The sequence below is a fragment of the Candida margitis genome, assembly GCF_024628925.1.
Source record: "Candida margitis strain CBS 14175 chromosome Unknown scaffold57, whole genome shotgun sequence".
Taxonomy (NCBI): Eukaryota; Fungi; Ascomycota; class Pichiomycetes; order Serinales; family Debaryomycetaceae; genus Lodderomyces; species Lodderomyces margitis.
Window position 1 is genome coordinate 1 of NW_026261769.1, and position 22598 is coordinate 22598.

The window sequence follows — 22598 nt, forward strand, 5'->3', positions numbered from 1 at the left end:
TTAACCAGGTAATTAGGTATATAGAAGAGATCCTCATTGTTAAGAATGACCAGACAGGTTTCCATCTTAAAATTTAAATTGTTTGGTCACGATGACGAACGCGAGAGAGAAAGCTACAAACACGGTCGAGAATAATAGTACAAATTATTACATCTATCGAATATTGGAAGCTATAGTTTAGTTTGTGTCGTTTTGGTCGATGCTATGGAACATGTTTTTATGTGATGTTTCAAAGTCCAAAATCTGTCCCTTCAATTCCTCTATTGACAAATTTTCTTTTGCTGGCAAATTATCTAGGTATTCAAGAAGGTGTTCGAGTATAGGTTCTACTGCATAATCAAACCAAAACATACCCCGATCAAAATCGAAATCATAAGCATGGTTCACGTTTGTTAGGTGTTCTTTATTCGACGCATCTGTGTTATCGGTTTCTTTGTATTTTGCCCTGTACTCTTCGATGCGCACCTTTTGGTTGTGGTTTTCACGTTCTATAATTTTTCGAAGTTTGGTCCCTTTGCACAAATTACTGCTGAAGTCTACCAACTTTGGGTAATTGTAAATGTTCACGATTGTGTTTATGGTAAAGTTATTTAACATCACTTCGCCAAAATCTCTCTTCTCAGGAGTCATGAAAGCAATGTCTCTCATGGGTTCTCTTGTCTCATCATGCTGGGGTTCCACGGAATTTATAAAGCTCTTTCCAGGCTCAAGTACTGTATCCGCCGACAACACGTGTGAAATTATTTGTTGCCTTGTGTTGAAAAACTTTATCACACGCAATAGCTTAGAAGTACAATTTGACAAGAAATTGTATTGTGCTTCATCAGGAACCTCATTCCTCGAAAAATTGAATAGATGGTAGTCAAAGTCAACTTGTGGATATAATGTATCCCATGTATCTGTCAAGAAAGCACTTCGTATTAAAGGGAACACGTTCGCTAAAGCCTTGGCTATAGCAATGTAAAATAGATAAAACGTTCGCTTAAGAGGCGACATCTCTCTCCCGATAGAGCGCGCATGACTTGGTATTAATCTGAGCCATCGATTTATGAGCTCGTAGAACAACGAAGGCGAAAAATACCGAATACCAAGTGAGTCTTTGTCGTTGCTATTCTTCTCTCTGTAAAATTGATCGATGTAAATGAAGCGGGGATGTAGATCTTCGAGTAAATATTCCAAAAACTTTTCCGTGTCAAGAAGGTATTTTAATATATACCCATTAGCGGCACTAGTCAAGTTGAGGTTGTAATTAACAAATTTCTTAAACATTACAAAGTTTTCGTGTATGTTGAAAATGACATTTATCTTATAGTCTGGAATGACGGCACATGATGTATGATTTCTCACCGCATTGGTGATGAACCTCAACCTCGGATCTAGGTCGCCAAAGTGTTGGCAGTTGTTTAAGCAATTCCATAGAAGTGACGCCGAGCCACCGTAGAATAAAGTCGTGGCTTTCGCACTAGCACGCTTTTGGAGAAGCAGCGACCAACCGGCGTACCACGATCCTATCGTCGTGATTTGCACATCAACCTCAGTGACAGCTGTTCTCAAGTTTCTTATGATACGTCCAAAATAAGCGTACGATTTCTTTGTCAAAATCCTCTGAATCTCTGGAGTAAAACAAGAGACACTGCTACTCGATTTCACCGAGTTATCGCACACTTTCAAAATGACACATAGACCTCTGTCCACAAGGAATGAAAAAAAGGCATGGTGCACAACGAATGCCTCTCCAAGTGTAATTGTCCATAAATCCTCATTATTCTTCCTCGTCCAATCCGGTTCATGCAACAGTAATGTGTATTGGCTTGGATCAGGTAGAAATTGGCTTACCTTTCTGGTGAACAACAGTCTGATATTATCCGGATGTTTCAACACTTTAAAGGAGGCATTAGATACTTGGCCATTTGGCAATGGCTCACCCGTCACCGGTTTACTTTCTACTGCTAAATCGGAAACCATTTCCTTTGCAGTTTGGGAAGAAGTGGTATCGTTATGTTGGGCATTTATTGGTTGATATTTCTCACAGTTCTCCACCGACTGGGTGTCTGAGCCTGCTAGTAGGTCGAAATTGACGGCATCGGGGTCTGCCAACTGGCGTAGTAGGTTCATTTGACTCATTTGTGCTAAATCGACATTGACATGGTTTTCTGTGTACTCGGCCGGCACCAAAACGTCTGTATGAAGCTGGGAGAGCTTCCTTATAGAGTCGGTAAACACCGCCAAGTTAAAATCCTCGTTCCCAAGCGGTAGTTTATTGAAGTAGTCATAATCACTGTCCACGACATATTCAAAAATATTTGGCGGGGTAATTGAACTAACAGGCTGGTTGGCAATAAAAGTGGGGAAGTAGCTCGAAAACAACTGGTCGACATTATTGGGCGAATCCGAATATGGTGACGAATCTAATGACATGTTCTGGTCTGCAAATGGCGGGGTTATTACAAAGTTGGTGCCATTTACAAGCTTTGCTGAATTTGGATTCAATAGTGACTCCAGGTTATGGTAAGCATTTGAAAATCCTCCTGGCAAAGAACCAGCCTCCAAGGTATGGGCAAGCTCTATTTTATTCAGTCCGTTGCTGGCAAACATCGCAGCTCCTACAGGGTTTCTAAAGTGCAGATTTAGTGCATCATGTGGACGAGGTAACTGTTGGAACGGTCGATGACGGTCGACGCTTGCCCCTGGAGGGAGTTGACGGGTATTATTGCTATCCCCATGCTTGAATTCATTTTCTGGGGCATCTATTATATGCGCGTCTAAAGTTTTACCCCTTCTTTGATTTCCGTCGTCGGGTTGGTGTTTGTCTTGGTTCTTTTTCCTTAATTTCTCCAACTTCTCTTCACTGTAGTCAAGGTATCCGCAATGGTAATTCTTTTTGATACAGTTGTGACATGCAGGTAGCTCCTCTGAGCATTTTATCCTCTTTTGTTTACAATTTGGGCACCCTAGAAGTTCAAGTCAGTAATTGTCAATAAACCTTTAAACCCCAACAACGCTTGAAGCAGATGTATTCTTTTGTCATAAGTAGGATCAATCGATGCTTCCAGTCAGATTTGAAAATGTGCACCAGATTACTCCCAGTATTACTAATATGACACTACCACGACGATATTTGCTACTGTTGGGGATTTGAACTAATGAAAACATACCATCCCGCGAGTTTTTATGTGTTCTTCTGCTCTTCCTTTCTTTTCCACGCAAGTGAGGCGTATTCACGTCAGGCTTTAGGTGTCGGTGGTGGTGGTGGTGTTGTTGTTGTTGCGACATTTCGTTGACTATGGCCACTTCATTCGATATTAGTGTCTGCTGGGATGTAAATCGTTGGTAGAGGCATAAATTCCATATTGTGCAAAACTCGCAAAAAAAATAAAAATAGAACTAAATTTAGCAAAGATGAAATTTTGATAAACTTCGCACGTGATCCACTAGAGTCATCTGTGGAGTAGCGAAACGGAGCTCTTTAATAAAGTTCTTGTCTGTCCTTGATTTTATAGAACGATGTTTGGATCCCATCCTTTTGTATAGCCACTGTTGGTATCAAATATTAGTCTAAGTTATAATCAATGCGGGGGTGTAAATAGATTTGTTTGACAATTGTTACATTACACAAACACTAAGACACGTTGATCAGATTCAAATTCTTTAAGAACAGTTAACAGATTGACAAAATCAATGTTTGGTTGCTTACAGTTATATAGTGATGGCACAACTGCTCCAAAGTTACAATTTAGAGTGGCGATTTTACCGGCTTGGATCTGGAAGAATCGCAGAAAAGGAAAGGAGGAAATAAAAGTCATTGGTGGGGAAAAAGTCATGTGCTTTAAAAAGAAAAAAATAAAACTGTTTAGTTTGTCAGTTTGTGGCATTGCTCCTCCTACAACAGTTGGCGTTCGGTGCTTTGTTAAAATAAACTCATGGCTTAGACTTAATAGAACAAAAAAGCTAACGGTTATTAAATTAAAAACGAAACTGTAAAACTAATACATAAACAAGGAAATGGGAGAAGAAGAGAAGGGAGGGAAGAATGTACATAAACAGCTTCATTTCCCTCCCTCTCTCTCTCTCTCTCTCTCTCTCTCTCTCTCTCTCTCCGTTCAGATTGAACGGAAACCGGAACAAATAAAGTGGTACACCATCTATACTCTGATGGCTTCTTCATAAGTTGGTGGTGGACCAGTGAAGATGATTTTTCCTTTGTCATCGAACGTTGCATTCTCATCTGTCACATCAACACCTTTCTTCAAAGCTTTGTTCTTTTCAATCTCTGACAATCCCATTGGGTCTCTAGCTATCCAAATGTGAGGCTCTTCATTAGTCACTGCAGGGTCGTCGTAAGCATGTCTTACAAACTCTGGGTTGTATTCGACATAGTTAAAGAACGAACTAGGCATGATATTTCTAATCATATCAAAGGTCTGTGATTTAGGAGCAAAGAAAATCTTCAACCACGATACTCCTTTGCCTGGAGCGCCAAGAGCACCTCCAGCAACACCCTTAGCTGCATTTCCTACACCTGCAAGACCCTTTTCGTGATCATCATCATCAGAAGCTTGTTCCTTAAATGGTCCTCCTTCAGCTGCAGTATTCGAACTTGGAGCTCGGCCACCGTGTGGTTCTGTTGCATAGCTCTTTTCATTATCAGCATGGCCAACTCTTGTATCAACAGCAGAGGAGTCTGATCCACGATGGTCAAATGGCACCTTGGCGTCAACCAAGGACGAGTCACCATCAATACCGTTATTAACAGCTGCACCTGCACCTGCACCAGTTCCAGCAACTGAAGCTGCTCCGGGGTTTCTGTAGGGCAACACTTGATCATGAACCTCACCGCCAACAACTCCAAGCTGGTTACCACCCTCCCAATAGTTTTGTCCTTCAGTTTGTATCTCCTTGTATCCTTGGTCGTACATTGGGTAAGCATAGGTGGTATCTCCAGCAGCGTACTTGATTGCCGAAATAGGAACTGCATCAACAACGGACATAAACTTTCTCTTCATCCAGAATCTAGCAATGATTGTAACCACTATAATGACGGCTTCCAATGCAACACAAGCCCAATTCTTTGTAAACACAAAGATAGCAGTGATCCAAAGTTGGGCCAAAAAGAGACCAGTAAACAACTGAAACATCGACTTGACATAATTCTTTCCTCTGGCATCAACTGAACTTGGCCTCATAACATACACCATTGTATAAATGTATGCAAAGTAAAACAAAGCAAAAGCAATTGCTGTGAATCCCAATATCAATGGAGCAATAACCGAGTACGCAAGAGCAATCACCGTTAACAATTGGAAACCAGGGTACAATGTTGAGAAATCAGGCTGACCCAACGTATTCCATCTAGTCCATTTGGCTCTTGGAGTACTGTCCAAGAGTCTTCCCAAAATATGCGACAATATCAATGCAACAATTTGCAACAATACACCAGAACTAATTGTCAACCCTTGTACACAGAGGTACGAAAAGTAAAAGTTAACTGAAGGTGGGAATCTTTGCGACAACTTTTGGAGAGCCTCAGCGGGTTTCTTGACAATTTCTTGAGCTACTGATGCAGCTGATGAACCCAAAGCCACTGCCAAAAACACATTGACAACTTGGAAAGCAAAATACCATGACTGACAGTATTCATTAACCTGCTGAACTGTTAAACGTCCAGACCTTTTGCCCATGTATTTGATAACGGGTGGGACCAATGACATCAAAATCGACAATGCTACAGAAGGAAGCAAACCAGTAATGACACCCAAAATAACTTTAGGCATATTGTTGATAAATCTTAAAAAGTGTACCTTTTCAGTTAAAAAGTTGATATTTGAAATGGCACCAACAACGGCAACAGGGATACACCAGAAAATGATCATAAGTGTCAAAAAAGTGTTGGCAAGAATAGCTTGAATCCTTCGTTTTGTTGGTGTTAATTGAAGATTGGGCCAGATAACATCATCTGGGGCAATACCAGTGACTCTCTTGGTTCCTTTGAAATCCTTATTGTAAGGGATAGCTTGATAGGCTTTTTGCAACTCAAGTTGAGAAGGGAATTCGATAAACACAGCTGGTAATTGGGTATTTGTAGCATATTCCGATTGTTTCTTACCAACAGTCTTGTTCAATTCACCCAATCTTTCAGCTCCATAATTCAAAGTGTCAACCTTTTTACCAATCAAAAACTTTAACTTATGGGTTGGTCTCTTTTTACCATCTTTCAAGTATTTATCAAGATCATCTTCTGGTTCCGGGACTGGTTTCAGTTTCTTGATGCACTTGTTCTTCAACTTCACTGCTTTTGTCAAAACTTTATTGAGTGCGCCTTCATACTTGCCGGCCAACTTGGTTCTTTCTTCAACTTCCTTATCCAATTCTTTATAATCTCTTCCGTACCAAATGTTTGTTGCTGATGGGAAATAGCCTCTCAAGGTGTCGTCAGTCAATTTTGTTGTTGAAAGTTCTGTCAACATAAGTGTTCTTGAACTCAACAATGAATCATACAATGGAGTTGTTTGTAAAACGTGTCTAAAAGTGGTGTAATAAACCAATTCACGGTAAATGAGGAAAATGACTGCACCAAAAAGGATCCATGATAAAAACACATGGGCAAAAGTTCTCCATTTGTTTCGAACATTGGAAAGTGACAAGATATCAAATCCCTTGACAGTTGATCCAGATAAATTATTATTACCATTGGAAGCATTTACTGGAAACAAGATTGGCCAAGTAATGATTGCCCCCAAAATACAAACACAGCAAAATTCAAACAAGAATCGAAGGAAAAAATAGCCATCTGGGCCAGTATATTGAATGATATAAGTTTCTGGTCTTTTCAATAATGAAGTTAACCAACTGAATAAGCCTGTTGCCGGTGTGTCTGGTTGAATATCTTGAGGAAGTGACTTGACGACAGCACGTGGTTCGTAGACTCTCTTTTGAGTCTTACGTATTATAACGAATAGTAATACAAAAACCACTGATATGACAAGAGTGGGGACTAAGGTGGACAAGAACTGGGAAACAGAACTGTTTGACAGTGAACTTGATGAAGCCATTGTATTATTGTGGTTGAGTGGAAGGGAGAAATAGGCGTAGTTTTAGATGAAGCAGATAAGTGTAGTGTGCGATGAAGGGATTTAAAAGACAATTAGATGAATATTGAAGTGAAAATCTTGTTTGTTGATAGTTTTGTTTATAGCTTTGTTTAAAGCTTTGTGTGTAATTTTTTTTGGGTAAGTTCGTGTGATGAGAAAACTCACTCAATTAAAATCAACAAGTGGTGGTGGTGGTGGTGGTAGTAGCAATAGAAGATAAAAAGCTGCTAAAAAATTGAAATAAATTTCACAGATGAAATCCTCGAAGAAAGCAAGACAAGATGTGTTGTATATATATATATATACAAGTCATCTTTGCTATTTCTAACTGTACTCTTTTTATATACTTATTTAATTGTCTATCTGTCTGCGTGTCTCTATGTGTTGTTGTTTCTGTTCTATTGTTCTTGTGTATGTATTTGTGTGTGTAAGTGAGTGTAAAGGTAAGGTCTACGTAACTGAAATTCTTTTGTTTGTGTAATAATTTCATCTTTCTATTCTTATTGTAAAGTATTGTTCTATTATGTATGTCTTATTACGTGTGGTATATAATATATGCTGGTTATTATTATTATTTTTATTATTATTTTTATTATTATTGCTCTACTAACTTAACTTCCTTCAAACAACCTTTTAGTTAGTTAGTTATATAGTTAGTTCTAGCGTTAGTATTATTATGTCATGCTTTTAATTTACTTTTGTAATAATCAGCTTGTGTTTTTTTTATATATCTTTTTGGTCCTATATATATATATTTATAACTATTAATTTTTACATATAATAATGACACAGCCGTACTCAACTTCTTAGCTTTACTTTTCCTTACTTACTTTGCTTACTCCAGCCAATGTAATACCAAAAGTATTTAACTAATGGTTATATAGTAATTTGTTTATTGCTATCACTTATCTGCTACTTACTCTATACATTATATCACACACTTTATTTAAAGAGAGAAGAAAGATGGGAGAACAAAATAAAAAAAAATAAAAATAAAAAAAAAAACAGCAAGCATCCCGTATTCTAGTACTGCATATAAATACAGACTTATTCTTCCGTTACACGACATTAAAAAGAAGCATAAACCCCTACAAAACCAAAAACACACAATACAATTAAAGAGAGGGAAAAAAAGAAAAAAAAAGAAATTAAAAATTATGTATGACGAATAAGCCGCAAGAGCTGTGAATAACTAATAAACCTCAACTCATTAGAGCGTTGGTGCTTTAACAGCGTAAACAGCCTTCACAAATGAAATGAAAACAGAGACAACTGAAACCCCAAAAAAAATAAAGTTCAAAGTTAAAACAAAACAAAACAAAACAAAGCAAAACAAAACAAAACAAAACTAAAATGATACTGTAGACAACGTTTACTCCACATCTTAAGATGAAGAATGTCAGAATTAGTCTGATCTTTCCATCTATCTTACCTCCAACTCAAAGCATATGGTATTTCTTACTAGTTGCACTTTCTTTTCTTTACAAAGAAAGGTATATTATATAGGTAAAGAAGAACAAGGCTTATACTTTGTTGAATAAATATTTCAATGGTTTTTAAAACTTATGACCCTTTTTTTATGTTTTATTACTTATATATATATATATATATATATAATATAATACACACTGAAATAGCGCGGCCTTTGTGTGATGTAGGCTTTCAAAATACGTTAACATAGAAATTTTATTTTCATTTGGTTGCGTGTGTGCCTTTTTGAATAATTTATTATTATAAAAGTTTATGACGTAATTACCATTTACTTACTACTTACTACTTACTACTTACTACTTACTTTCAGTTGACTAATTGTTTGACTTTATCTTTTGGCTTTAAGGTAAAGTTTAATATCAGTGTGCTTTTATTTCAGATTTCAAATTTCAGATTTATTTACTCTCTTCAAGCCACCATCATTTACCATCATTTATCATGTTTTGTTGGTTCAAAAAAAAAAAAGAATAATAATTAAAACTGTTAACTGTTAACTGATACAAAAACATATACCCATCTCTCTCTCTCTCAATTATTATTCTTCTTCTTCTTCTTCACGCTCTTGTTTTTTTTTTTGCGCTTGTAAATTTTACTTCTTTTCTTTTTATTCTTTGTAATTCTTATTTGGTCTCTTTGGTTTGACTCTTTTATGCTTTTGGTTGTGAGTTTTGTATAACCGTTTGTGGCGGGAGGAGAAAGAAAGAAAGCAAGAAAAACGAGGCGCACAGACACGCAAATAGAATTTTGATTTTGTTACACACACACACATACACATGCACTTTTTGTTTCTTTTTGTTTCTTTTCTTTCCTTCTCTTGCATTTGTGTCTTGTGTTTGTCTTTTGTTAAACATCTAAGCCGAGGATAAAAACAACACCAGCACACACACACACACACACACTTTGAACAGGAGTTACAGGTACTTTCACTAGACACCACCGAAGAATATGATACTATATACCAATTGTTAAGGGGAGCTTTGGTTGAACCAACTCTAATAATTTGCCACCCTATTTCTAGTACACTCAACTTTTTTTTTGGTTCTTCATATTCTAGACCAAAGCATTTGCCAAATTACATCTGCGTTGCTAAGATCAATTCATAACCCACCACCTTCCGTTATCTAATGAATAATCAATTGCCGCTTCAAAATGTCTATATTTAATGCACTGCTACTTCCCTTCTCTTTCCTTCCCCCCTCTCATCACACCTCACCCTTGTAACTCATATTACCCAATTGAATCAACCGATGTAGCGGTAACCATTTTCAGAGCTTTTCTATTCGAGGCAGAATTAAATGACTACAAACTCTGTAGTTTGAAAATACGTACCATCGAGCCATACAACTCTATTGGTTATTTTGTTTGTTTTTTCTTAACCCAAATCTACTTTTCCCTTGAAGATTCGCTCATTCACTCAGACAAACCACCAACCCCATCATCAATGTATTTATTACTAATTGTTACATATCTTCTTACACCAGTGTCCACTTTTGCATCTACTCTCCATCCTATTCAGCCAAACAGTTTGCAAAACGATGACTTGCCCAATGTTTACAACGTTTACAATGTCAGGAATTCACTCCCAATTTTTCAATATAACAATTTACAAGATTTGCAACAAAATATGGACCAATTTTTGAACAACATCAATTATACCACTTCTAGCCCACATCTCTTTGTGGTTCAACTCACCGATTCAAACAGTTTTATTTTCCCCAACTTTGCTACAGCAGTTCCGCAAACAGAACACTACAATCATCAAGAAGAAGAAGAATTGGTTGGTCTTGGTCTTTTGTCAACTGCACCACAAAACTGGATCGAACTTTATGGTTCAGACATCATTCAACAAACCAGCATACAAGGAATCGAAGTACAGACACTATCAACAGTTGACGATGATAGTGCAAGAGGTGAAGTTGCTTACTCAACGGGAAGATTGCAAAAAGTATCCAGTGAATACGATTCAAAAATTTCCTTGTATATTGGCTTTATTGCCCTTATCGGTGCTACATCAGGCCTAACTTTTGCTCCTGAAATCGAATTCTCTACAAGTTCTTCAACTTATTACGCATGCCCTGTATTAGCAGGACAAACCGTGGTTGTCAAGGTGTATCCCACATTGACTACATTCACCCCTTACACAAAGAAACTAAAATGGAATCATAATTTACTGAAATTCACAACTAAATTACCTTTTGCCAAATTACAAAAGGCTTCGTTGCTTACACTAACAGGATTAGAGGATGTTGAGTGCTTCTACATATAAAGAGCTCCCCCATCCTCCTGCTCATCCTCCTCTCTCAAGCTAACAAATCAGTTTTAAAATAATACACAAACTATTTAAATCTGCACATATTTAAACCAATTTCCTCTTTAAACACTAAAGAATGCTCTACTAAACAACACTCGAAAAAGTGAGAGTCAATAGATAACACAAACTTATAGCATGTCTCGCATAAATATAAAGCTCTTCTTCACAAAATACACCTCTGCCTCTTTAGTTTAAATGTGTACAGAGGTGGATACACCTTCAGCTTGTTCATTGATCTTGCTTGCGACATCACTCTCGTGAACTGGACGCACATATTTATCAGCAATTGGCTTGATGACAACATTGTAAACAACATTTGCACCTCCGAAACTTGGAATACCAATGTACAACAAGAAGATGGTCTTGAACAAGTAGTAGAAAGGAATCCAGTACAAAATAGCCTTTGACCAAAATTCAATGACATTGAAAAAGGCAAAAACCACCCAATAGGTCAACAATTGAGTGTCATCTTTAGATGTTGATGTTTGCAAGGCCAAGATCGAGTAGTATCCTGGAACAACAAAACCAGCAATATTAGACAAGAGTTGTCCCACTCCTCCAATGTTCAAAAACACAAGAACAAAGTAAAGGCCAAACCCACCTAAAACAGCATACGATCTTGGCAATCCTGTTTGAGCTTGGAATTGGTTTAAAATTCCAATTGATTTGGTATTCTAAAAAGACAACCTCTTTGTTAGTATAAGAAAATAAAAGTAGTTTAAATTGGATCCGCATTCAGTTCAATTGACAAAACGACAGCTTTCCAAACAGATTGAGGGGAGAAGGTCGGCAGCAGCACTTCTTAGCTTTCGTTGGAACTGAAATTCATGAAAATCCTTTTGAACTGATCGAGAGTATTCTATTTTTTTTATCTTTTCAAACATACGTTGTCAACTTGGGACAAAACTTGTTTCAATTGATCTGGGATTCCGGCCATTGTGATTGCTTTTATCGAATATATCTTCTAGTTAGTATTGTATGATTGCAATTGGGTTGATAAAATAAGAAGAAAAAAAAAGTGGCAATAAATATATTAAAGTGGATAGGAAGGAAAAAAAAAAGAAATGAAAATGAAAATGAAAATGAAGAAATGAAAAATTAAAGGGGAGGGAGAGCAAAGTTAAAGTAGCAACCACACACACATACATTATTAGTACTTATGAATAACACAAAAATAAATAAACACACACACACACACACACACCAATTCCAGTTACCAAAGGAAAGAAAGAAAGATCTAAAAAAAAAATAACTCTAGAAAGAGAAGTTCCCTTAACCATTGGGAACCATCACCATCTTCATCCCATTTTGATTGATCCTGTCTTTTCCGTTGTTTATGGCATATGTCTCTTTAGGTCATACTCAAAAGTTTAAAACTTTGTCACATTTTCAGTCTACGTAATCTTGCAGTTGGTTGTTTTTTTTTTATTTTTTTATTTTCTTTGTTAACTACGCGCTTTGATAATACCACAGAAAGTCACACGATCGTATCTCAAGTGCGTTTGTTTTAATGCCACATTTTAATTTGCATCCAAAACAAAACCCGACTATAGCAATCAATATACATACGCTAATGCTAAAGCTAACACCAATGTCACGTTATCCTTTACTTTTTGGACCTCGATTTTGCACTTCCTTCAAATCCCGCTCTTTTCTTTTTATTTTTATTCTTATTTTGCACATTCTTATTAACAACACCAGTAAACTTTCTCAACTTTGGCAAGTTTTTCCTCTTTTGACCTTTGCCTTCTTTTCGAGCTTTCAAGTTTTCTTCCCTTCTTTTTGCTCTGGCCGAAACCGTGTCTTTAACAACCTGCTGTCGGTCTTTCCACTCTAATTCACTTCGTAACTTTTTCTTTTCTTTTCTCTTCAAAGCCTTCTTTAACAACTTTTCGTCGTCTTTTAATTTAATACCTTCTGCTTGTGACATCACCCTCAGCCAATTGTCCTTCTCCCTTTGCTTATCTTGTTCTTCCAGTGACATATTCTCCAATTTCCTTTTCTTCTTTTCTAACTTCAATAAATGAGCTTTGATATCCTTATTGGCAGGACCCTGTTTCTTCTTTTTATCTGCTGATCGACGGAGCGACGACAAATTCGAGGTGAGCTGAGATCCATCCAGGAAGGCAATATTACCATATAAAACAGCATGGGACTCATCGTCATCATCTGATCCCTCGTCATCTGACTCTCCGGAATCGTTATCATCACCATCATTATTTTCTTCGACATCCTCGTGCTTTCTTTTCTGCTGCTTTGATTCTTCTCTCCTCCTTCGTTCTGCAAGTATCTGTTCGCGAGAAGTTGGTGCACCGGTTGCTTTCGTTCCTACAGCTTTTCTCTTTTCCCGCAAATTGTTGATCTTGGACTCCAATTTCTCCTTCAACTTGGCTAAATTCTCTTTCCTTTTTGCCTCTTCTTCTTCCGATAACCCCAGTTTCTTTGCCTTCCCTCCATACATTTGGTTTTGTTTTTGTTTCTTTTCTTGATCCTGCACTTGATCTATAAGTTCGTTACCCTCATCATCAAATATCAAATTAGTTTGAGGAGTAATTAGTACCTCTTCTTCTTCTTCTTCTTCTTCTTCCTCTTCATCATCTTCCTCTTCCTCGTCGTCATCGTCCACGCTTTTCTGATCCAGAATTTCAGAATCCTCTTCTGAAACAGCTTCCTTCATGTAATCACTTGAAGCATCGGATGCGCCATTCGGCCTAGATGCAACAAGCTTGTCATCCTCCTTCTGCTGCTTGTTGTCTGTTACGTCCTTTGCCGTCGCATATGCATTCAGATACTCATCTGCATGCTCCTTAAGTTCAGGATTAAATTTGGCCTTTTTCTTCTGTTTTGCTTCTGCTTTGGAAGCTTTCTTTTGCTGCCATTGATCTTGGGTAGCATCATCGTAGAAATACTTTGCCGGGATTAGCGACAATAAGCTATCAAATGCAGACGAATGCTCTTTCAATCTCTCCTTGACATCATGTTAGTATCATTTCCACCGTCTCTCAGCCTTTAAACTGTAAATCACATACCTCTAAAGAATTGCTCATTGAGTCCTATAGCTCTTCTTAAAGGTTTTTAGTGCTATGATTTTTTTTTTTTTTTCTTCTTTCTGTAAGAGATGCATATACAATAGTAAATTAATAAGATCCTACAATTTCAAACACAGGAATTTGACCCTGTGGGGTGTAGGTATAGAGGGGCCCTAGTACATTAACCGATCAATTATTTCACAGATACATCTCTCTCACATCAATGAAATGTCTGCTGTTCCGTTTCACCTAACTACATCTTGGTCGTGTCCACGTGCTTAAAAATTGCAAAAATAACGACGAAAAGGATTTTTATGTTTTTTTTTCTTTTTATCTTCTTTCTACTTTGTGTGCCTTTTTGAAGCAAAAGAGTCGTCGTCGTCGTTGTCGTTCAAACGCTGACAATAATTGACTTATACATACTTTGCTAACAACATGTCATCGGGAAACCTGCAACCACTTCTTGCAGATTACTTAGTCTTATCATTGCCTCAATCAACAAATGCTAGCCTGTGGTTGGAGCAATCATTGAACAGTGGTAAACAACCTTTATTCAAGTTGAACGTTCCCGACTTTCAGAGTGGTACATTGGACTCCCTCGTTCAGGAAAGTGAGGAAATAAGCAAGATTGACCAACAATTGGGTGCGTCTGTGTCCAAGGTAGTTGATATTGTGAACAATGTCAATGATTCAAAGAATACCTCTCGAATTGTTCAATCAAGATCAGTATTCGACTACGTACAAAACTTTCAATGGAACTCATCCAAATATAGATTAGACAAGCCGATTAATCAATTGGTGAAAATAATTACCAATGAAGCATTGTCTTTAGACAATGACGTTAGAGCATCTTATCAAGCCTATCAAACGGCAAAATCTAATTTTTTGGCCGCAGATAGGAAAAAAAATGGAGATTTGTCAATCAAGTCGTTGCACGATATAGTCAAGCCAGAGCAGTTTGTGCAAGACTCTGAACACTTGGCTACTTTGCCTGTTGCGGTCCCCAGCAGTCTTGTATCTGATTTCAAGAACAACTACGAAACTTTGACCCCATTTGTCATACCCAGATCAGCCGAGGTGATTGAAAAGGACAAAGACTTTACCTTATTTGCTGTGACATTGTTTAAAAAGTATCAACAGGAATTCATAAACAGTGCACGAGAGCACAAGTGGCATCCACGTACCGATTTTGTCTATGATGAAGAAGTCCTCAATAATTTAAGAAAGGAGTTTGACACTACAAAGGCAGCTGAAGTGAAGCTGAAGAATGACCTTATTAGGTTGAGTAAGACGGCGTACCTGGACATTGTTGCTAGCTGGTTTCACATTAAAGTGATTAGAGTTTACGTTGAGGCGGTCTTGAGGTATGGTTTGCCACCCCAATTTGATAATTTCTTGATCAAGTTTGAAGGCTCTAATTTAAAGAGTGTGGGCAAAGCTAAAAAGGAATTGATTGAAAAATTTGGATACCTTGGAGGTGATGGGTATTCAAACAAAGCCAACTTGCACGAGTACGCCTCGTTGGTTGACACTGATTATGAGCCATTTGTTTTGTACGAATTTGAAATTGTTTAGGCTTTGTATAGACGCATAATCTCATAGCTGATGATATTTAAATCTCTCTGACATCTGGCCAACTGATGTTTGATGAAAGGTTTATATAGTTGGCTGTGTGAAACAGACTAGAACGTGTGTTTGCTGATAGTATTAACTGACCATTATTAGAGCAGAGATTGCGATAAGGGAAATTTTGTATGCAGTCGTTAATCTTTAGGTTTTAATCATGAGACACATTCACCGCCATACAATTGACAAGTTTTTGATTTACAGGGCACGAGCCCTTCATTTTACCTTGTTCATTGGAAAGCGAAGTAAATGATATGAATGAATTCATTCAAATAAATGTATTAGTAATCCCCCCATTTTCCCAAAGGAACTAAAATTAAAATTCTCTGTTTATAGAAAAACATTCCCCTCAATTTATTTTATGTTGTTTTCTTTATGCAATTCCCCGCAAGTATTATACACCACATTATCATACTGTATATAAACTCCGAGCTTTTAATAATACTACAGCAATTACACCCTTCTCCCCCTTTTGCCATTATATATAAATGACAGCTAATCAGGTATAAGTTATATGCCATTTAAATTCTCTTCTTCTTCTTCTTCTTCTTCTTCTCCTAACTACAAAATATCTATTTGAATTCAAAAATGCCAGATTTGTTTGATAACTTTTTCACTTCAATTGGTGCTAAATTGAACGGGGGACACACAAGACGTCGCTACTCTGCCGGTTCCCAAGTCAACACCGGAAGCTTTTACAGCTACCACAATTCACCCAGCAACAATAACTACTGGTTGCCCAGGAAGTTGTCCACTGCCGAGGACACGAAGGACAAGCCTGAAATGAATGCTGCAGGAAATGCTTTGGATGGAACACAACCCATCAAGCTTGGCTCTACCAATTTTAGCGCAACATCAAATGCTGCACCCTTGGATGACAATATCGAACCTAGGTCGAGGCTCAACAGTACTTCTTCAGAGAAAAGCATGGAGAATTAGGCGCGGCCGTATATAGGAGTCTCGAGTGCTGGTTGCTAAGACTTTTTTATTTATGTTAATTTGCCGTTGATGATTTGTGAGTATTTGGGTAGGAGGGAAGAAGAACAGTTGTTTTCAGTCTGTATAGTTAGTCAAATATTGTTTAAATTTTAGCATCATATCGTCTTTCGACAAGTTTCGCACTTTGGTTGCAAATCTTTTGATGACAAGAGAAACCCACCGAGTGTTGAAAGATGGTTGCAACTTACAATTCACTAATTGATACGAGCCTGTTTTCACCAATTCAATACATTTTAATGCATAAAAAAATTAGTGAGAATGGGGGTCAAGATATGTCCATTCAAATCACTGGCATGATCTCTATGGAGATTTTTAAAAAAAATGATCTAGCCGAGGATCGAACTCGGGACCTTTTCGGAGCTTACAATTGTTTACCAATTTGTAAACGAAACGTGATAGCCGCTACACCACTAAACCAATTTACGAGAAAAACAGTCGTACAAAAAAAATAATAATACCAATTCACATGATTTACGCGTGATTTATACATGACTTACGCATGATTTATAACCCTGTTTAATGCCATGTCCATACCAGTTTGGTCATGGAAGAGCCTCAAAAAAATAAAAATGACTACATGACAACAAACGCACAATATTATACTATTACTGTTATAGCTTCAAGCTAACAGTACATTATCAAATATCCCCTGATCCTATTCGTCTTTAAAAACAGTATGTGATGAAACATTGTTGCAAAATGATGATTAACTTACTTTTGGATGCAAACTACCTGCAGTACATTTATACCAAGTCTTGACGTTACTTATCTCAACAGCGTGATAAAGAATCCAGCGACGATGACAAAAATAAAAATAAAAAAATAAAACCATATAATTGATCCTTGCAACGATGTACCTTTCCCAAAATTAAGCCAATTCAAACCTCAGTGCAGGTCTCGTTTGCTTCTCGCACATAAGTATCACACTCAGCCATAATTGTGGTTCCATTTTCTTCGGCTTTGACTATGGAGATTGTGCTGTTCATAACTTACAGACAGGCTATGAAAGACACCCATGGTTGTAATAAGCCCTATGCAAGCTCGAAAAGTTCCAAAGTTTCACAAACTATCCCCAACAAAATGCAGTGCCTTCACGTTATTTGTATCTATTATGATCGCGAAAATTTATCCAACGTTAATGTAGTATGGATAATGAATATAACCAATACAGAAATCATGACTAGTAGACTCTTGTAACTTAATCGGTTGACAAATGCATTTATTATTTCTGCAATTAGTTCGATTGTCACTTCCAGCCTCGCGATCTTTGTTGGGTCTTGGTTTTGACATTTCTCTAATTGATCACACTCCTCATCCATTATCGAAGGTCGCTCAGGAAGATGGCACTTGTTTCTAGAGTATTCTTTTGAGCAATTTGCAATCTCATCTAGCACTTTTATAGTAAACTCATCAATTTTAAGCTCGATGTCAGACTGTATAGTTGAGATGCAAATATAAATGAGGTAAATCATGAAAGACCACAAAATTATATTGACAAGTAGTTGAAAATATAAGCTCAAAACGTAAGGAACATGAGTATTCAGTGTCAAATTTGCAAGCGAAGAAGCATTGCCATTTTTATGCACGTCAGTGGTTTTGTTATCGAGAAGGTCTGCCACGTGTGTGTTTCTTTTCCGTTCTGAAGATAACGCTATGTCACCCGTATCTATTGGATCTAAAAGACGTGTCCCTTTCAATGCCACTGCAGAGTCAAGTTGTTTCTCACTTGTATGCTCCAAATTCTCTCCTTCATCATCGTTAATTGCAATTGTAGTGTTTTCGTGTCTGGCAGTTATAAAGTCTTCACCTAGTACGTCATCACTCTCATTCCTCTTAATCGGCGTTGATTCATACTCTATCCCGCTCACTGTTATAGGCGAAAACTCTTTTTCCATATCCCACTTCACCAAGCGTTCTGTTTCTTGCTTTGGTTTGTTTTGATTTTTCCTATGATTTTTATTTTTGTTCTTAGTTCTTTTTTATGCGTATGACGCAACTCACTAGTTTCGTCTATTACAGAACACACATGTAGTGTACCAATAGGACAATTAACTGTCTTGTTCAACACGAGTTAGCTAATAGAGAGCTGCTGTAAAAGAGCTCTAATGGAGCTCTGTATGTAAAGCTTAGTTTTTCTTTATTGGATTCCTGATATTGGTTAGTTGCTTCATTAATCAGAAGTGGCTTTATTACGTCTCTACTCAGAACAAGTCATTTACACATGGATAAAGCACGTTGGTAGATGAATTTCCTCAGCATCGCCTTACATTCTCAACCTTCTTCTTTCTACTGTATCATTTCTCTCTCCTCAGTGTCCTCTGTCCAGTGAAGTGTTTCTCGTTAAGAAAAAGTATTGTTGTTTGGTAGACACTCTTTTCGCAGCAACACCTTCGTCTTACAGCATACACACGATGCTACAGTCTCACATTCCTATGCTCCTACATTTCTACAGTCCTTCTCTCCTCCTGGGGTCACTTAGAGGGTATTCACTAAGTACAGGAGACACACTAAGCTGCTCCTAAAGACTCATCACAGGGTACCGCTTGGAGGTGTGATGGGGCTACCCTATCAGCTCCCATATTCCCCAACAAAAGTCCATAATTTTTTGGACGCCCCCTAGAGAGCCGGGACATGTCAAAATTTTTCACTTGGACTTTAATATCCGAAAATAGTACCTGCACATGAGTAGTACAGATTTTGAAAATACAAGATTGTACGTTACAATTCTAACACAAATATGCATAAAACAATAAAAATGTAAGATCTAGATTCTTTTGTATTGTGTGATATTAGTGGAGAAGAAATTTGCATGTGATATTTTCAACTGTACCTATCCTTTTGTAATACACAATGTAGGACATAAGAAGTGTTGAATTAGAGATAAATCGAAGCACTTTGAATATCTTACTTTATGATTTTGATATGGAAGAAAAAAAAAAAGAAAAAAATAGAAAAACGTTGTTCATAATTTATTAATCGTGTACATAACTAAAACCACCCATCCCTCCCCCCCCCCCCAATTTCAACATCATATATACATTAACCAGAAGCGCCGGCAGATCAAAAGAAAACAACAATGTCATTAGATTTATCTACATTATCACAGGATATCCAATTCCTATTGCGCAACTTCCCCCACTATATCAATTTCAATGATCAATTTTACTTCACCTTGGCCACTATTGCATTCAACCCAATTTTTTGGAACATTGTTGCTCGATTGGAATACAATACCCATTTCTTAACCAAATTGGCTGGTGGATCTGCTAAAATTGGGTGCTACATTTTGGCATTCACCATTTTCTCCCTCGGTATTTACCGTGATTCGGTTTACCATGATTTATTGTTGAATCAGCCCACTTATCAACCATTAATTGATTCAACTGTGGTCAGACTGGTGGCAATTGCTAGTTTTTGTTTTGGAAATGTGTTGGTATTGTCGTCGATGTGGGCCTTGGGTGTAACTGGTACTTATCTTGGTGATTATTTTGGTATATTGATGGATGACAGAGTTACCGGGTTCCCTTTCAGTATTAATGATAATCCCATGTACAATGGATCTACTTTATGCTTCTTGGGTACAGCTTTATGGTATGGCAAGCCAGTAGGGTTGGCAATCACCTTGTTTGTGTTTGTGATGTACAAGATTGCGTTATTGTTTGAAGAGCCATTTACAGCCAAGATTTACGCCAATCGTGAAAAATTGGAGTAGAGAGGTTGGTATTAACTCTTGGAAGTTATGTACAGCTTGATTTATTGGATATAGTGAGCTTGTGTACATATAGCATGTATTGAAAAGTTAGATAGCGTAAGGGTGTTCATAGAACCCAAACTGCCAATCCCTTTTGCGTGTAAGAAGCAATATTTAGACCTATACTTTAGAAACTGCAAAGACAAAAGTTATCCTGTATTTCTGCGACCACCAAAGCAAAGAAAATATCAAATGGAGTATATTTATTACAATCTGAAAGAAGGAATGAAAGGAATTGAAAAAAAAATCTATACACTTGCAGCTGAATAAAGTAACCTAACCAAATGAATGCAAAACCTATCACCAAAGTGCGCCGTGCAAAGCGTTGTTCTTTAACGTTCGCATCACGACTTGAATCTTAAAAGAATAACAGCAACTCAATTAAAGTCAAATGTGCTAGAAACCCCACGATCATCAACATGGCTCAATGACAAAGATTGAAACTTTTCCGATGACACATGATAATACAACCCATTAATATCACCCGGTCTAGATCCATAAGCAGCTGTAGCTGTACCACTGGCACCACCGCTTGGATTGTTCCTATTGCTGGAGATTGGTTTATCTCCAATTTTATCCATCTCTATATCCATATCTATTATATCTTGTTCAAGGCTTTGATTATTGCCAATATTCAAAACAATATAATAGAATCCTTCAAATGAAGCATTGGGTATTTGTTTTACTCGTGAGTCGGGTAATAAAAACTCCTCCTTCCATCTCATGTATATATATTGATGTTGATCGTCATCACTACTCTCTTTGCCCTGGTAGATTTTACCCAATTTGTTCGTAAATTCATTATATTGATCAAGACTCATTAAACGTGACGATGAGTGGGGACAAGCAGTAGCACCAGCACCAGCACCAGCACCAGCACCAGCGGCAGAAGAAGAAGAATAATATGGACATGTTGCATATGCGGCTGTTGGGAACGTTGGCAACGCTGGAATAGCTGGGGATTTAGTGAGTCTTTGCCAATGGTCTAAGTCATTTTCGGGAGATGAACCCCAACTCTTGTTCTCAGCAATAAATGAATATCTTTTGTATTCATCATCATATAGAGGGTGCAATCCAAAACGAGATGAGGAAGATTGTTGCTGTTGCTGAGTGAAAAGAGGATTATTAATAATCTCCCCTCTAAAGTAAGTAATTATCTCCTCGTGATCTTTAGTCAACCCATTGATTTGCAAGAAACCGGTAACTAATGAATTCTTTAAATCAACGGTTTTGAATTCAACTTTTATTCTAAACCTTGACTTGCCAGATTGTTGTTCTCCAATAAATTGCGCATTTGGTTGTAGATAGGCATTATAGAATGCAGGGGCTGTTTGTGGTTGTTGGCTCTCTTTAACTTGCTGATGATGATTGTTATGCAGAAGCGACGATAATGGTTTAATCACACGTCTAGAAAAATCAAAATGATCGCAAAAGTGTTGTTGCTGGTGCTGCTGTATTTGTTGTAATTTGAGTTGTTGCTGACGTTGTTGCTGGCGTTGTTGTTCGACCTGAGTCTGCTGTTGTTGCTGGTGCTGCTGTTGTTGTTGCTGTTGTTGTTGCTGTTGTTGTTGCTGTTGACTTGTTGGCATATTTTATTTTATTTTGTATAGTTTTAGTGTTGTTGTTGTTGTTGTTGTTGTTGCTCTCTCTTCTCGTTCTTATCTGATATATATATATATATAAAGTAAAGTAAAGTAGAAATGAATGAATATGATTTTGAGAGATATTTTTATCTTTTATTTCGTTATTTCTTTTATTGTTAATTGTGAAGACAACACAGTAGTTATATATGACACAAGTATATATATATATATATATATATATAGGTACATATACCCATGAGATGTGTTGTGTCTACTGTATACTGCCGGGTATCCACCATGTAAGTGGTATCAAATACAGTTACTACATCTGATGGATGTATAATGTATACACACAGTAAATATGAGATGACTATTTTACCTTTACAATACTAATCTTACTAGTTACTGTAACAAAAAAAAATAACAAAAAGAAATTAAAAAAAAAATACATTAAAATTGCGCATTATATAACAAGACACAGGATATATCTACGACAAACAACAGCTTTTGAACATCGCATACTATCTACCATATACTATCTACCATATACTATCTACTACTATTCACTGTATAAGGTTTGCGAAATATACATTTGGTGACCATTTCATACATTATGTTGACTTTTACTACCATACTTCGGATCAAACCCTTTTCCTTTTCCTTTTCTTTTCTTTTCTTTTTGTTTTTGCTTTCTATTTGTGTAATTCTTACTGCGGATTT

The 22598-nt window shown here is 37.1% G+C and overlaps 10 protein-coding genes across 10 annotated transcripts; 4 read left to right on the top strand and 6 right to left on the bottom strand. All coding sequences in view use genetic code 12, as the record gives it.

The window, feature by feature from the left end:
* Positions 1 to 177: 177 nt before the first annotated feature.
* CANMA_001389 (uncharacterized protein) lies at positions 178 to 3273 on the bottom strand (the record flags this gene model as incomplete). The annotated part of the gene is made up of 3 exons (XM_051813353.1): positions 178 to 1605; positions 1723 to 2912; positions 3156 to 3273. The coding sequence occupies 3 exons, from the start codon at positions 3271 to 3273 to the stop codon at positions 178 to 180; spliced, it is 2736 nt and encodes a 911-aa protein (XP_051672965.1).
* Positions 3274 to 4142: 869 nt separating this feature from the next.
* PHM7 (Phm7p) lies at positions 4143 to 7049 on the bottom strand (the record flags this gene model as incomplete). Its single annotated transcript, XM_051813354.1, has 1 exon — positions 4143 to 7049. One exon carries the CDS (start codon positions 7047 to 7049, stop codon positions 4143 to 4145), a length of 2907 nt encoding a protein of 968 aa, XP_051672966.1.
* A 2971-nt stretch (positions 7050 to 10020) lies between these two features.
* CANMA_001391 (uncharacterized protein) lies at positions 10021 to 10845 on the top strand (the record flags this gene model as incomplete). The annotated part of the gene is made up of 1 exon (XM_051813355.1): positions 10021 to 10845. The coding sequence occupies one exon, from the start codon at positions 10021 to 10023 to the stop codon at positions 10843 to 10845; it is 825 nt and encodes a 274-aa protein (XP_051672967.1).
* A 236-nt stretch (positions 10846 to 11081) lies between these two features.
* On the bottom strand, positions 11082 to 11827 carry CANMA_001392 (uncharacterized protein; the record flags this gene model as incomplete). The annotated part of the gene is made up of 2 exons (XM_051813356.1): positions 11082 to 11564; positions 11777 to 11827. The coding sequence occupies 2 exons, from the start codon at positions 11825 to 11827 to the stop codon at positions 11082 to 11084; spliced, it is 534 nt and encodes a 177-aa protein (XP_051672968.1).
* Positions 11828 to 12496: 669 nt separating this feature from the next.
* On the bottom strand, positions 12497 to 13937 carry CANMA_001393 (ribosome biosynthesis protein; the record flags this gene model as incomplete). Its single annotated transcript, XM_051813357.1, has 2 exons — positions 12497 to 13855; positions 13920 to 13937. 2 exons carry the CDS (start codon positions 13935 to 13937, stop codon positions 12497 to 12499), a joined length of 1377 nt encoding a protein of 458 aa, XP_051672969.1.
* A 417-nt stretch (positions 13938 to 14354) lies between these two features.
* VMA5 (H(+)-transporting V1 sector ATPase subunit C) lies at positions 14355 to 15494 on the top strand (the record flags this gene model as incomplete). Its single annotated transcript, XM_051813358.1, has 1 exon — positions 14355 to 15494. One exon carries the CDS (start codon positions 14355 to 14357, stop codon positions 15492 to 15494), a length of 1140 nt encoding a protein of 379 aa, XP_051672970.1.
* A 639-nt stretch (positions 15495 to 16133) lies between these two features.
* On the top strand, positions 16134 to 16484 carry CANMA_001395 (uncharacterized protein; the record flags this gene model as incomplete). Its single annotated transcript, XM_051813359.1, has 1 exon — positions 16134 to 16484. The coding sequence occupies one exon, from the start codon at positions 16134 to 16136 to the stop codon at positions 16482 to 16484; it is 351 nt and encodes a 116-aa protein (XP_051672971.1).
* Positions 16485 to 17653: 1169 nt separating this feature from the next.
* On the bottom strand, positions 17654 to 18439 carry CANMA_001396 (uncharacterized protein; the record flags this gene model as incomplete). The annotated part of the gene is made up of 1 exon (XM_051813360.1): positions 17654 to 18439. One exon carries the CDS (start codon positions 18437 to 18439, stop codon positions 17654 to 17656), a length of 786 nt encoding a protein of 261 aa, XP_051672972.1.
* A 1181-nt stretch (positions 18440 to 19620) lies between these two features.
* OPI3 (bifunctional phosphatidyl-N-methylethanolamine N-methyltransferase/phosphatidyl-N-dimethylethanolamine N-methyltransferase) lies at positions 19621 to 20256 on the top strand (the record flags this gene model as incomplete). Its single annotated transcript, XM_051813361.1, has 1 exon — positions 19621 to 20256. The coding sequence occupies one exon, from the start codon at positions 19621 to 19623 to the stop codon at positions 20254 to 20256; it is 636 nt and encodes a 211-aa protein (XP_051672973.1).
* A 416-nt stretch (positions 20257 to 20672) lies between these two features.
* On the bottom strand, positions 20673 to 21884 carry CANMA_001398 (glucose-induced degradation complex subunit; the record flags this gene model as incomplete). The annotated part of the gene is made up of 1 exon (XM_051813362.1): positions 20673 to 21884. One exon carries the CDS (start codon positions 21882 to 21884, stop codon positions 20673 to 20675), a length of 1212 nt encoding a protein of 403 aa, XP_051672974.1.
* Positions 21885 to 22598: the final 714 nt, after the last annotated feature.